The sequence below is a fragment of the Oncorhynchus mykiss genome, chromosome 30, assembly GCF_013265735.2.
Source record: "Oncorhynchus mykiss isolate Arlee chromosome 30, USDA_OmykA_1.1, whole genome shotgun sequence".
NCBI classification, from domain to species: Eukaryota; Metazoa; Chordata; class Actinopteri; order Salmoniformes; family Salmonidae; genus Oncorhynchus; species Oncorhynchus mykiss.
Window position 1 is genome coordinate 22,894,996 of NC_050570.1, and position 15,855 is coordinate 22,910,850.

The 15,855-nt window shown below is 41.3% G+C and overlaps 1 protein-coding gene across 3 annotated transcripts in view; it reads right to left on the minus strand.

Moving 5' to 3' along the window:
• Nucleotides 1-15,855, minus strand: part of LOC110521562 (FAS-associated factor 1) — an 88,458-nt gene that overhangs the window by 19,692 nt on the left and 52,911 nt on the right. For all 3 annotated transcript variants that reach the window (XM_021599186.2, XM_021599185.2, XM_021599187.2), the window contains 3 exons: nt 13,864-14,018; nt 7,460-7,596; nt 7,145-7,233 (listed from right to left, as the gene is read on the minus strand). In XM_021599186.2, coding sequence (XP_021454861.2) covers nt 7,145-7,233; nt 7,460-7,596; nt 13,864-14,018 — 381 coding nt within the window. The remainder of the gene's footprint in view (nt 1-7,144; nt 7,234-7,459; nt 7,597-13,863; nt 14,019-15,855) is intronic.

The window sequence follows — 15,855 nt, forward strand, 5'->3', positions numbered from 1 at the left end:
CAACTGTTAAACTGACGACCGAAGTCAGCCTGCAGGCACCGGGCCCGCCAGAAGGAGCCTCTAGAGCACGATGAGCCACATAAATGTCAACCTATGTATCAGGTTGACATATAAATGTAGTGAAAATGATATGATTAAATATGACAATACTTTTGTGAAGATAACTGTGATTTTAGCCTTTTAAATGATAACTGTTTTTCATCTAAACTTGTGCCCAGTCAGTAGCCACGCCCCAGTGAGCTCAGAGTTCGTGCCAGCATGATGGAACACCCTCTTTGGCCAGAGTGTTTAAAAGGACTCGCTAACGAAATGTACATTAGACCAAAACATGCCGGGTTACTGCTGGTGTTGATACCAAAAGACATGACGGTGGTCTACACGTTGAAATGGTTAGAAACTCTGAAGCGTTCCACCAAAACATCAGTGAAGATGATCACCTAGGAGACCAGGTGATCAGCTGTGCATGCTAAAGTTGTCCTAGAACTTTGACTAAAGACACGAGGTTGGAAGGAAGAAACCCCATCTCAGACTATCACTGGTACATCTTAAGTATCAAGTTTAATGAACACTCCAAGAGCAGAGAATATCTACAACTAAGGACATTGTGACCACTGGTGGACAACTAGAGACTTACATCGAGCCACTACCCATAGACCGAACGATTAGTTTCAACAGAGAAACACATCTACACATAAATATATATTGCATTTCTAATCCGAATGAGCAGTGGTTAGGGTGGCAAGAATTTGTACTTCAGTGAGCGTTGCTTCCAAATGAAAAGTTAACTGTCTCTCCCTCCATCTTTCCCCACCCCCCCCTTTCCATTGTGTAACAAGCCGTAATATCGTGTTAGTCCACTAGGGACGTTAATATCATGTAATTGTGTATGGGTATTCTGTGTTATTTAGTTAATAAATAAATGATTAAATAAATGATTAAATACATTTGTGTAGTACTGAATATTTAAAGGGCTAGGGTTCTTGTGTATCCACGGATTGTACGACGTTCAGAATGAGACTGATGTAATAATTTACTGTTATTGATGTAAGAGATATCTGTATATCGTTAGAGTTTAAGTCGGGAGATAGTATCTTGTTAAACTTTCCCTTGGTGTCCAAAATTCCTAATGAGTTACTTGCTTTAAATTAATCATGTAGCAATTAACAATTAGGTTGAGAAAATTAAGTCAGATTATTGATAGTCACGTCACGACAGCTGTATACCATAAATACAGTAAACTGGGGTATTTGGAAATAGCCACGGGATGGTTTTTCAATCGTCAATACCGTAGAAACTATTTCTTTGAAGTTTTTCCATACATGTTCATATTTGTAGCTACTTTGTAAGTAAATACCTGCAGTTAACTTGTGCAATACTTTAAGAGATAAAGGAGATCTCTTTCTCAATTTCACCGGTCACATTATTTGACATTATGAAGCTTACAGTAGTTCCCCAGAACAGTTGGACAAGTCACGTGTTTGTTTGTAAATAGCAGAACGGGAGAAAGCGGGCACATGGGAGTACAGCTGTGTTTTTACAGGGGTCGCGTTTACCCTTTTGTGACTAGGGGGCAGTATTTTCATTTTTGAAAAAAAAAAAATGTTCCCGTAGTAAACGGGATATTTTGTCAGGACAAGATGCTAGAATATGCATATAATTGACAGCTTAGGATAGAAAACACTCTAAAGTTTCCAAAACTGTAAAAATATTGTCTGTGAGTATAACAGAACTGATGTTGCAGGCGAAAGCCTGAAAAAAATCCAATCCGGAAGTGCCTCATGTTTTGAAAGCGCTGCGTTCCAATGCGTCCCTATTGAGCAGTGAATGGGCTATCAACCAGATTACTCTTTCTCCGTATTCCCGAAGGTGTTTACAGCATTGTGACGTAGTTTTACGCATTTATGTTGAAGAATACCCGTAGGCGGCTACATTGCGCAAGTAGTCACCTGATGCTCCCAGAGAGATTCTCGCGTAAAATACAGAGGTAGCCATTACTCCAATCGGACCTACTGAAAAACGAATTGTCCCGATGGATATATTTTTGAATAGATATTTGAAAAACACCTTGAGGATTGATTATAAACAATGTTTGCCATGTTTCTGTCGATATTATGGAGCTAATTTGGAATATTTTTCGCCGTTTTCGTGACTGCAATTTCCGGGCGATTTCTCAGCCAAACGTGAAGAACAAACGGAGCTATTTCGCCTACAAAAAATAATATTTTGGGAAAAAAGGAACATTTGCTATCGAACTGGGAGTCTCGTGAGTGAAAACATCCGAAGCTCATCAAAGGTAAAATATTTAATTTGATTGCTTTTCTGATTTCCGTGACCAAGTTACCTGCTGCTAGCTGGACAAAATGCTATGCTAGGCTATGGATAAACTTACACAAATGCTTGTCTAGCTTTGGCTGTAAGCATATTTTGAAAATCTGAGATGACAGGGTGATTAACAAAAGGCTAAGCTGTGTCTCAATATATATCACTTGTGATTTTCATGAATAGGAATATTTTTTAGGAATATTTATGTCCGTTGTGTTATGCTAATTAGTGTCAGATGATGACAACGGTCCCGTTCACGGGATGGGGTGTCACTAGAGGTTAACATTGAAAGTCGTGTTGTTTTTGCTTAATTAGTGTGATCAGGGATGTGAAACTATAGTTTTCCTTCACATAAAATACATTAGCGCAACACATTTTTGCAGAAAATAGCTATATTGTCATTAGAAGTGTAATGCTTTTCCTAATGTTTTTCTTAAAATGAATCTAGCATTTTACCGTAGAATGTAGGCTGGCGAAAATGAGAAAGTAGCGACATCAATGAGCAGAGCGCTGTCTGCTGATAGAAGAGAATTCAAGAAAGGGCATTCTGAGTGGAAAAGTGCAATTGAAGCACAAAATACGTTTGATAACGAGCAGAAATTACAATAAGAAGCATTTTAGATTTGCGCTTACAAAACGCATCAAGATATTTCTTGTTTATCTTTTTTTCCCTGTGTGAAAAAAATGAAGAATTCTGCATTAACACGGCCCTTAAGTTTAACTTGGTAGTTACCTAAGTAAGTGGCTGAATTAATAAGGTGACGCGGCATCATATGGTGTTAGTATTTGAGTAGTCAAAACCCTTTGGATGAGTTCTGTACAAATGCCACTGCAGCTTGATTTCCTTTAGCTTTTTCTCCTCTCTGTTCTGGGCCTGTCTGCTCCTCCCCATCTTCTATGAGCAGAGCATGCAGGCCCGTTGCCTTAGCAACTCCAGACAGACACAGCATGTACACAGTAGTGTTCTTCCTTCAGACAAGCATAAGTCAAAACTTTGTACATTTGCATAATGTCTTTCGTTCACATTCATTTGTAAATATCCAAACTGACCAAAAATGACATTCGGTAACTCCTACCTCCATATGTATAACTTTATGAGCTGGATTGCCTGACTTTGCAATTAGTTTATTTGCGTTTGCACTCGTTAGCATATTTAGCTAGCAGCCTCCATGGAAATGTGCTATTACTTGTGACAATTTTGCACAATGGTGTTTTTGTGCCCCCTTGTGTACTAAACCGGTAACACCGTAAATCCCGGGATGAGAGAAGGACAGTATGACGATATGGAAATATGCATTCCACCCAACCCTAGCATCTACCATATCACACACTGAATAACGCAATAATACACACGCATGTGCGGGCATTTCAATGGTTATTTCCTTGTCCATACACTCATATGTTTAGCTGTAAGACAAACAGCCAAAGGGGCATAGCTGCTAGCTAGCTTACGTTAGCTAAAATAATTTTCTCAAATAGCAAAAAATTAAAGTTCAAGAACGGTCATCAAAGATTTTTATAACTAACCCAGGATAGAGCACAGGCTGTTTCCAGTGGGAACAAATGAGTCAAAGTGAGCAATAGAAGCAAGGAGGGGGGCAGAGCCAAGCCTGAGCTGGTGAGATCCTATTGGCGCATTCTAGGATTTGCACATTTCCATTAGGAAACACCTACTCTGAAGTGCACGTGTGCAATAACTCCATTTGCCCTTGCCCTTCTAAACAACACAAAAAGTAGTTCACTCTAACATATTATAGTTTTGGGAACAGAAAACTATTGAGATAAAATGTTTCATCGATGAGAACATTTGCATAATGTCGACCAAAATCCATCTCGCTCCATCTTCTCCCACTGGCGCCACTGGGCTTCCTCTCAATCACCATATTTGGTAGTGAGTGGAAACGCCAACCGGATGCTTCACACTTATACATCCTGTGAAATATCTGGCTCATTGTTCTGTGATGTTATCATACAGAGTCATTCATATTATACAGAGCTAGATAGCAAACTAAACAAAATGTCTGCATTATCCTCACATAGATAACTTGCAAGCTAAGTTACATTGTCTCACGTCAGATGGCGTCACACCCCGACGCTTGTCCCTCCACCGTGTAGGCAGAATCAACGCTCTCTCTGATGTAAGACAATGGCTATGTTAGCTAGCTAGTTAGTTGAATGTGAATGTCAGCCAATGATACAATTGCTAGATTGCTTTTCGTCATCCAGTGGAACAAACCTAGCTTAATTTAATCAATATCATGCAAATAATTACATGAAAAAAAGCTACTTGCAACTGAAAAAGTTGTTAATTCACTATGGAGTTGATGCTTGTGTTCCTGCTCACTTTTGCATTGAAATAAATGACGTGTTCTGAAATTCCCTGAAAGCTAGAGTCAATTTCAGATTAACCGTCTTTTACTGCAATTTCAAAAAACAAAACAAGTGTCTAATATAAGGAAAATGCCTATACATTTCATCAGTTTCAAAAACATTGCTCTATTACGATTTACAATGAAGGAGCGTTGGGCTGAAAGAGAATTGTGTTTACACTGCCCTGCGTGGAGGGGGGCAACACTCGGGCGAGTGCCGTGAGCGACCTCCGGAGGTAGCATTTGAAATGACTTTTTTTTTTACATTACAATAATGTCTCTTGACAATCGATACCGCTCTAGAATATCTCGAGAAAATCTCCTTAACGCTCGTCAATGTGGTCCAAATGGTGACATACTGTACTAATGCATTTGACTAATATAGGCACACTGAGCCTACGAATGTGTCAAAATAGTTAAATATTTAGCAATGAGATTGTACATGTAGTCAAGTGATTTAGCAAGTCATTGCACTTTCTAATGTTTGAGAAACAGATGAGCACTAGGAGTGACAAGTTCACCACACAGCAGAGACAGGGTCTGGAATTTACAGGATGTGGTTGCAGATTCCTAAGGTTATTAATCACTATCGTACATTACCCACTCATGATAATTTGTTCTCCTGATTTGTGACATTATCACTTCACATTTCCCTCAAGCCCGACAGGCATGTGTAATTATCACAACCAGTGACTGTTATGGAGACAGATGGCTTGTCAGTTCTGACAGAAAATGACTTACTCTTCTTATAATGAACAGAAACATTCTAAATATGCCAAATTGAAAAGCTATTCAAGAAGAGGAATGTTGAATCAAAAGACTGACCCATAAAGGCCATTTTGATCATTTAAGAATCAAATTGTATGGTATGCTAATTTAATAACAGATTTTCTGTTCACAGCAAAAGCTGTCATATTTGCTTTGCATCTACGAAGACAATAGCAAGGCATTCAACTGAGCTTCTCCCCATGAAAACCTGTTAGTCAATTATTCATACATCTCTGAATGAAGCATATTACTGTAGCATCCAGTCTGGTCACACAGGACATACAGCTTGGTGACATGTGCACATAGCGTACATACCACTTGTTTCTTATTGGTCTTAAGGATTTTTCTGAAACGGTAGGCATCCAATGAGAACCTAATGGGAATCACAGTTACAGACAGAAGTGTCAACACTCATCGGCTCACGTACAGTTACCCCCTGGCTGTGTGCAAAACACTAATGATGATTCCCGTGACTGAGATGCTGTAACAAAACTAAATCAACCACTGAAAGGTCACTAAACTAGTATTGTTACAACACCGTGGGAGTCTAACTCATCATATGATGTGACAGAGTCGAGGAATGAGAAAGACAGTCAACCAGCCAGCCAGCCAGCCAGGCCTAGTTCTGCTGAAGAACATGAGACAATCTCCGGTTTTAATCTACTATACTACACTGCTTCAGATGCCTTTCATCTCAGAAACAGAAACCACCTTGTGACCATTTCATTCTCTAAATCTATATCCCATCAACAAGAGTGAAAGGTCTAAAAACAAGTCAGCGGAGAGAGAATGTGTACTGTTATTCAAAGACATCTCGCAGTGACAAGTTTACGCCAAGTATTGAGCACATTGGATTGAGCTTGATGACACGTCACCTCGTCCAGACTGCTGATTAATGAGAGGTTTATACAGTACAAAGAAACAGGGTATGGAGTCATTTGAAATCACTAACAACACAAACTATATGCCTGAGAAAGCATGGTCTAGTGTAGTCAGCTTAGGAGGACTACCTAAAGAATGCATTTCTTTGGTTATTGGATGTTGAGTAAATATCTGCTAAAGTGAGAGAATGGTTAAATAAATCCATTCATTGTGACACAGAAAAGAGAGCGTTCATGAGGTCAGGTGAATGTCTTTGACACAGAGGGACCCCCGCCATACTGTCTCCACATTCCTGTCCTCACATGAAAGAATACCGCCTCTGTTTCATTGCTTTCTTCTCAGAGTGAAGTTTGTTTGTCAAGTTTCTATTGGATTAAAGCAGCAATAGACAGAGAAGGGTGAAAGAGAGAAGAGTTTGTATCCTGCTCCCATTGTGACGATCTTAGGCACAGTAAACTAAAACAAAATGGGAGGGAAATGAATTGTGCTTTCACTCCCCTGACCCAGATAAAGGGCCTCACAGAGTATGTATTCTTTGCCTTGGCCTTAAGTGGAGCTGGTGGCAGTCACAATGCATTCCGATTTGTCTCAGCATGTCCCCATTTAGCTCCCGGACAAACTATGGCATAATTATAAGAGATCGGCTCAAATGGCACAATAATTGGCTCCCTCTTGGCCTCCTGTGATGAAACAAATCATGGTATATTTCAGTGGCCATGGCCTAATAATGGCTTACATTTCAAACATCTACTCCCACTTAACTCTGTTCCTCTGTGTGCTTTCAGAGTTCCTCTCATACATACTTCATCCTTGATGTCCTCTTGCTGCTGAGCTGTGAAGATTTCCATTGCACCCATTAGCCTCATCATCAACTCATCCACTGTCGTGTTGCCTTGAAAGAATAGTAAAAAAAAAGACATTTAAGAAATACAATTTTAAAATGCCTTTTGGGATAATTATTATTTTTTTTTTAAAATCACAAATACATGACTATTTCAGCATTGTCAGAGGGTCAAAGTAATTTGGTTGAACATATATTAGAGCTCTCCAAGACGTATTTTCAACCAGAATGTGATTGTTCAACCCATTGATATTGTTGAGATTTATGCAGTCATTACCTTGAATAACATTTAAAACTTCATTTGATGTCCTCTTTCCCATGACAATAAGGAGGAGGGGGAACTGATCTGTCTTGTATGTCCGAATCGTCTGTGCCACCACACTGCCAAAGTGCCTCGTGCACATAGTGAGTAGTCTGGGAAAGGAAAAGACGGGACAGACATTTTTTCACATGAACAGCACTTGAATGAACAGCACTTGGTACACCGCTCACAGCAGTAAAGGAAACCTCCACCCAAAAACTATTTTGGTATTCGTTTCATTAGTCCATTGTTGACGTAGTCACAAAATGTCTTGCTTGTCAGCACTCAAGTTAAGTTATGAAATCATCCATGTACGATGCAATTTAGCATCAAATGTTTTGCTTATCAGCACTCAAGTTTTCAAGATATGAAATCATCCCTATACAGGGTTGACTATGTCAACAATGGACTAATGAAACAAATACCAAAAAGATAGTTTTTGGGTGGAGGTTTCCATTAAGGACTTTAAAACCTTATCTTCCAGGAGAGGTCCCTGTCTAAATAAGCCAGGCAGACAAATTAGTATTCCCCACCAACGGTGACGAACTGATAGGGCAGAGAGGATTTCTTATTCCATTACAAAGACAGAACTTTAAATTAACATTTCACTAGAATGAAAAGGGTAGCAGGCAGGCCCTCGGAGCTCACTGTAAATGTCATAATATTAATGAATCGCTATAGACTGAATGCAAATATAGATTTGCTTTTTCACTCGCCTTTTAATAAGATCCACTTTAATAACTGGCTGGTAAAATAGAGGAGTAATGGAATGGGTGGAGGACGAGGTCAGAGAGGAGAGGGATGGAGTGAGTGGTCTGGGCGTGGCTGCTACTTATTAATCATGAATTCAAAGTTGAGAGAGCTAGTTGCATTACTTTTCAAACTGTGCAATGGAACAACGGTGGCTCAATGCTTAACCATGGGAAGCATGAACACCAATCTCCATCAGCATTCCAGGAGAAACAAGGTCATTTCAACCACAATCCTTAACCCCAACATTACTCAAACCCTAAGTCAACACCAACTAGCTCATGTAGTTGCTCATGAGTTCTGACGATGCGGCTGACTTGTCTTTTGTCCATTCTACTGTGGTTAAGGCGAGGGGTTCTCCCCCTGACACAGTGAAGTTAAGATGATGTCCATGCCCTGCCCTTGTCCCTGCTCTAGAGGGCCCTGAAAAGGCCTAACCATGGCCAGGCCAAAAGAATGGAAAGGGGTAATTCTAACCTGTCACCAAGGACTTGGGAACAATCATCAGGGCCTTCAGAGAAACCCAATCTTAATTCCCTTAAACAACAACCTCCTTTTGTTCCAATCAATCAAACACCCCAGGAGTCAAACCAAAACATTAAAAACCTGTTTCAAGGAACCAACTATGTAATCGGACACAATACAGCCTTTTTCTTTTTTTTACACCTACCATACAAGGCTAATGCTTGATTTTTTTTACTCCTGAGTTTGTAAACCAAAAGTGAAGAAAATGTTTCTACATATGGTGCACAATAACAAGTACTGACACAGCATCACATATAAAGGATGAAAATTGTGTCTCAGGCTAGGAAGTAAGGATTAGGAGTGTTTTAACGATGCATCTTTCCTACAACGGCTGAAGATGGCATGGTGTTTTGGGAAACGCATGTTGACAGAACGTTAGCTAAGTGTGTCATTGAGGCTTGTGTCAGTACTGATAGGATTTAAATCAAATGCAGCGCTGCTCTCGTATCAGCTTTCTCCATTCAAATTTTACCTTAAAATTAGATTTATTCCACAATATTGACTACAGATCAGCTCCTAGAGATGTCTCAAATATTGAGGTGGTTTATTCTAATGCTAATCCAGATTTGGTACATCATTGCGCACCTTGTTACACATGAAATATATTGAAGATAAAATTACCAACAGTAGCCTAAAATTAGCAAAATAGAACTCAACTGAATTAACATGACATTTTAATATTACTTATTTATATAGGCTATTTATGCAGTCATCTCAGTTTTTATTTGAAGCAAAAGAAAATGGCAACTTTGTATTTGTAGTCACATTAGTTCTGAAGTCATCAGTGGTCACAGAAAGACAGATGAACATCATGATCTTCGGTGTATAAAGTGACGCGGAAGGACAAAAAAGGCACCCACCCAAAAATGCACTTCGCTGTTCTATGAGTGGTCTGAGGCAGTGAATACATGACAAGGGTTTTCAAGGGAAACTTCACTAACGATGGTTTTGGGAAACTGTTCTGATATTTACGCTCCTACGAAGGTCCTAAAGAAATGTATTTTTTGGGTGGTTTGGTAGAGTTACAGGTTTGAAGGGTGGATTTACATTAGTAAAATATGTCCAGTGACATCTCTTCAACATCAGATTTTTCCAGCATGTCACCTGTGTATCTTGGTGACAAAACTAAATCACCTTTACTCCACACACAGACCCCCAAACAAGGCTCTCCCTTACCTGCAATTTGGCAAATCTTATCACAAATCTATACTCCTGCTTACAAGCAAAAACCAAAACAGGAAGTACCAGTGACACACTCAATACGGAAGTGGTCCGATGAGGCGAACGCTACACTACAGGATTATTTCGCTAGCACAGACTGGATTCTGCTTCGGGATTCATCCGATAACATTGAGTTGACGACCACAGTCCCCGGCTTCATTAATAAGTTAATTGATGACGCCGTCCCAAAAATGACCGTACGTACATATCCCAACCAGAAGCACTGGATTACAGAAAACATACGCACTGAGCTGAAGGCAAGAGCTTAAACTTTCAAGGAGCGGAACACAAACCTGGACGCTTATAAGAAATTCCACCACGACCTTCGACTAGCCATCAAACAAGCATAGCATCAATAAAGGACTAAGATCGAATCCTACTATGCCAGCTCTAACGCTCGTCGGATGTGGCAGGGCTTGCAAACTATCACAATGTGAAACCAAGCCGAGAGCTGCCCAGTGACGAGGGCCTACCAGACGAGCTAAACGCCCTCTATGCTCGTTTCTAGGCAGGCCACACTGAAGCATGCATGAGCGCACCAGCTGTTCCGAACAACTGTGCGATCTCACTCTCTGCAGCCAATGCGAGTAAGACCTTTAAATAGGTTAACACACCAACAGTCCCTCCAAGGCTGTTGCACCCCAAAATAAAAACAGATTTTTGTATTGAAAATCATACCTTGGTATACCCTATTAAACGATAGATCGCCCAAGAGTACCTTGGATGTGTTGTGGCCAAAGCAACATTACTGTTTCAAGTGCGAGTGCAGCTATTCGCATGCCATAAATGTCATAATGTATAGACAAACAAAATAAGGATAACAATTCAAACTATACAGGAGCTTCTCATCCAAACCATATTGCTAATAGTGTTGCACAGTTTCTTAATTAATGCAATAATTCACAAATGTCTGGATATTTTGAAAGCCTTTCATAAAAATGCTGTCTTCTGGTATTAAGGTAATTCTTACAGAGACATGTGGTGCCTTTACCTTGTACCACTCAGAGGTATGTGGGGATGGCCACCTAATCATACCCAGCATACAATTGGCTCATTCATCCCCTCTCCCCTGTAACTATTCCCCAGGTCATTGCTGAAACATAAGGTGATGGCAGTGCATGAATGCCGCAACACTGGGCCTCAGGACCTCTTCACGGAATTTTGCCATCAATAAAATGCAATTGTGTTCGTTGTCCGAAGCTTACAGCCTGCCCATACCATAACCCACCATGGTTAACTCTGTTCACAACGTTGACATCAGCAAACCGCACGACGCCATACATCTGCCCGGTACAGTTAACCAGGAATCATCCGTGAAGAGCACACTTCTCCAGCATACCAGTGGCCATTGAAGATGGACATTTGCCCACTGAAATCTGCTACAACACCAAAATGTAGTCAGGTCAAGACTCTGAGGACGACAAGCATGCAAATGAGCTTCCCTGAGATGGTTTCTGACAGTTTGTGCAGAAATTATTTGGTTGTGCGAACCCACAGTTGAATCAGTTGTCCAGGTGGCTGGACTAAGATGATCCCGCAGGTGAAGAAGCTGGAAGGTGAGGTCCTGGGCTGGCACGGTTACATATGGTCTGCGGTTGTGAGGCCGGTTGGTCGTACGGTCAAATTCTATAAAAGGACGTTGGCGGTTGCTTATGGTAGCGAAAGTAACATTAAATTAAATTGTGTTGTGTGACAAAACTGCACATTTTAGAGTGGCCTTTTATTGTAACCAGCACAAGGTGCACGTGTGAAATGACCATGCTGTTTCATCAGTTTCTTGATATGCCACACTTGTCAGGTCGATGGATTATCTTGTCATATGAGAAATGCTCACTAACAGGGATGTAAACAGATTTGTGCACAACAATGAGAAATAATATTTTTGTGCGTATGGAACATTTCTAGGATCTTTTATTTCAGCTCAGGAAACATGGGACCAACTTTTTACATGCTGCGTTTATATTTTTGTTATGTGTAGGTGGCGTCGCCAAAGTAGTGTAAAGAGGCTCTAAATCAGCTCACTATCTCCGCACAAATTGTTCATGTTTCCTTGGACTGTTAGGTTCACGTCTTTACATCAGTCATGCGTGAGATCTTGAGAGACTGCTGCCACCCCACCCCAGTGAGCAGCCAACAAGCTCTCCAGGTGTGCTTTAGTCAATCACGTGGAATAGGAACCGGACGCTACTCACACAAAACAGACACTTTCTGTGCAGACGTGTTGAATGGAAAATGGTATTTCTCCGGATATTCTCTTGTTTTGATTACACAGAGCTTATGAAAAAGTCGGATGACTGCACGATAACCTTCACTGGTAATGTGTTGAATAATGAGTTCAATTCCATTATTGATCAGTACAGCACCATATGATGCATTAAAATAGACGAGATGTGGTACGAAAGTGGGCAGTCAAAACATAGAATCAAAAGCAAAACAGATTACAAAATGAAAGATGTAGTTTCATTTATACATTTATTCATAAATAAGTTCAATATTTGCTGTGTATGAGGTTCAGTGTCCATGTGGTATTTCAAAGACATTTCCCATGGGTGACAATTGGCATGTTTTCAGCAGATCTGGCTTTATGCATAATAATTAATAACTAAACTAAGAGGACTGTGATAATACAGAGGCAACCTAAGTGGCTCATTTTACGCTATGAGGCCCTAGAAATTAGGATACCTTCTTAATAGTTAGTCACTGCGACTCGTGCCCATCATCAGTGACTCAGGATTAACCTAAGAGTTTCAAGTGTTAATGTCACAGTGAAATGCCTTTCTTGCAAGCTCCAAACCCAACAGAGCTTACAGAGCAATAATCATTATCAATGTAGCACAAAAAAATATATAACATTAGGCAGAACAAAAACATACGAGAAATAAAAATAAGAACACGAGAAGTGAGACACTATTATACAGGGTTAGATCTAATACCATATTTACAATGTGCAGGGATACTGGTGCAGAGATGGGTGCGTGAGAACTTGGGGAAAACAGCTCCAGATGTTGCTTGCCTTTAATCTGCAATAAAAAGGCTCAGCTGGGCGCAAAAAGCAAGAAGCAAAGAGAGAAAGGGTACAGAAAGAGGGAAGGAATATCCTTAAAGGAAATAAAAAAGGAGTGAGGTCAGTGTCTGAGCCTCACCCCCGGTTTTTCGTAAACGCCTCCTACCAGGGGGTGGGCTTAGCCCTGAAGTTTAGTGGAAGGAAAATCTAGGGCCTGCCGCGGAGCAAGAGGCTGCTGCTGTGCCCCAATCAAACCTCCATCTGGCTACCGGCCGGGCCCTCTCTCCTCCTCCATCCTCCCCACAGCAGACATCACACCTGGGCCGCAACCTCATTCTCCCCCTTGGCTAGGGGAGGAGGAGAGCAAGGCCAGGGAGAGGCCAGCCTGGCTTTGGGGTCAAGAGTGGAAGGCTTGAGTGTAGTTGGGTAATGCTAAGCACAAGGAGTCACATACTGGAACAGCCACAGCCTAGGTGGAAAGAAGGAGTTGGAATCTGCTGTGAATCGGAAACTAACTGTTGTGAAGTTACGGAGGAGAGATAAAGTTGTTGTCACGTTGATAAGACAACTCCCTCAGCCTTGGGTAAATAGATATGGTCTCCCAGGCAACGCAGACTTCATGTGAGCTTCATTTCGAACTGACCCTCCATTGAGGCAGATTAGTGAAGATTGCCCAATTGGGGCCTCATACTGCAAACACAAGTGCTTTTGTTAGCACACATCCCCCTTCCCGATGAAGAGGGGCTTGAGTTAAAGAGAAGGTGGTGCGGAGTTGGCGACTGGGGGCTGAATATTATCCACTTCTCAGATTCTCTAATATTCAGTCTGTTCTACAGTAGTGGATTCCTGAGATGTGATGAGGGCATATACTTAGACATACCTGGCTTTGTTAGCTTCTTTAGTGACATCCCAGGCCCATGTGATGAAGTTCTGGCTCAGATAGGACACTATGGAGTCTGCACACATCATCTGGGAGCAGAAGACGTTGCCGAGCACACTCTCGTCGTTGTGGAGGTAGATTGCCAGCAGTTTTCTCTGTGGAAACGGACAGCAGAGGTATTTCATTAGAGGTGTGAGGATTTAGAAGCCAATGAGTTAATGACCAGCCAGACCCTGAAACAGGGGCTTCACCCAACACAGCACTGGAAAGGGGAGACAAGTGTCCTTGCTCAGAGTCTGGTTATATTATCATTGAAGGGAGAGGTTTTATACAGCTTTCGCACGTCGTTCGACAGGAGACCGCGAGTAAAGAGACTGCTTTCACAGACAAGGCCAAACCAGTCAAACGCAAAACACACAAAATCAAATGAACAGGGAGTAAATAAAACTTCCTTTGAGGCGGCCAATGAGAAAACAAAAACAGACAAAATCACTTTATTTTACACCAAATGCCATTGGCCTTCTCAGGTTAACAGCAGGAGCGGACAATATTGACAATGCTCTAAATCCATGGATAGACACCATATGAGCCACAGATTCTCAAGACTCACTGACAACTCATTAAAAAACAAACACAGCCACAAACAAAAGGTTCTCTTGGATGATGTAGGAAATAAAGCCCTCTAAATTACAGAACACTCACTCAAATTTCTTTCTAACCCCCTATGTTCCTTACAACACTCGAAGGAGCTCATTTCTCAGGAGCTGCTCTATATACCAAAAGCAAAATCCACACAGGCAGAAAAGTGAGGGAAAGTAAAAAGAAAGTTGTGCTATATTGTGGCCTGTGTAGAAAAGGAGTGGGAGAGCACTGCTGTGTTTGCTCAGCGATTAGAGGTTTAGAATAAGCTCCCTGGTTCCTAGCGGGAAGGAGCTTGGGGCTAATTCAGTGGCCCAATTGAACGCCCTGAAAAGATTAAACACTCATGCTGAGAAGACAAGCAAATGGAGCCTTGAGGAGAGTTTTTTTTTTTCTTCTCACAAAAGACGAAATGAGACACGCACACACTCATTATCTTATACATACGTGCACGTAGGCGCATGGACATGCACACACACTCGTCCCTCTGCAACTTATAGAAAGTGCTGTCTCCGGAGGACATTTTCACAAACCGTAGGTTCAAAAACATACATTCTGTAAAGAAAAGGGACAAGCCCTCTTCTCTAATAACACCCAATCACAAAGTTCATTGTTTTACTTAAAACGGTCTTCTCTAACTGTTCCCCATCTTCTTTCACGTTTCATCTTTTGTAGTGCATTTCTAAGCAGGGACAAATCGCCTGTAAAACTAAATTACTAGGTTCAACCCGAGCTAGAAAGTGACCCAAAAGCTGCTAGTGTGAATCATCCCACCTGTTCACCATACAGACAAGGGGAAGAGGAGGAGAGTGAAGAAGCTTGAGAAAACCGATCTGTTCTGTGAATCAGACTGTAGTGATTTTCACACAGCACCCTGTCAGTGTTCACTCTTGTCTGTTCCTCTTCTAGTGTAGACCAGAGCCATGTGAACCAGGTAGCCGTTGGCCAGGAGCTGGCAACCAGAATGGGCTCAGCTCACATACGGCTGCTTTTTTGTGTCCGGCCTTGACCATATGATTATCTGCAACATGAGTAGGAATTCTCCCACACAGGTGCTCCACTGGGGGCTGAATAGAGTGACAACTGGCAGATGAAGACCAGTCTGAGAACAAAATGTAGAACCTAACTCATCTTTAACCACGTCACACAGACACGGATTGTTAGGAGAATGCAACATGACACCAGTGAGAAAACAGCCATTTGTTTTTTTTTGTTTCTGTAGTATGGGTCATTAGAGGATAAGGTAAAAATACACCTGCCTGATAACTGTGGCCCCTGATAAACACACTACCATATCTCATTTGTGACAGCCAGCCAGTTTATGTACTTGTGTTGTGGGAGGACATTTTTAAT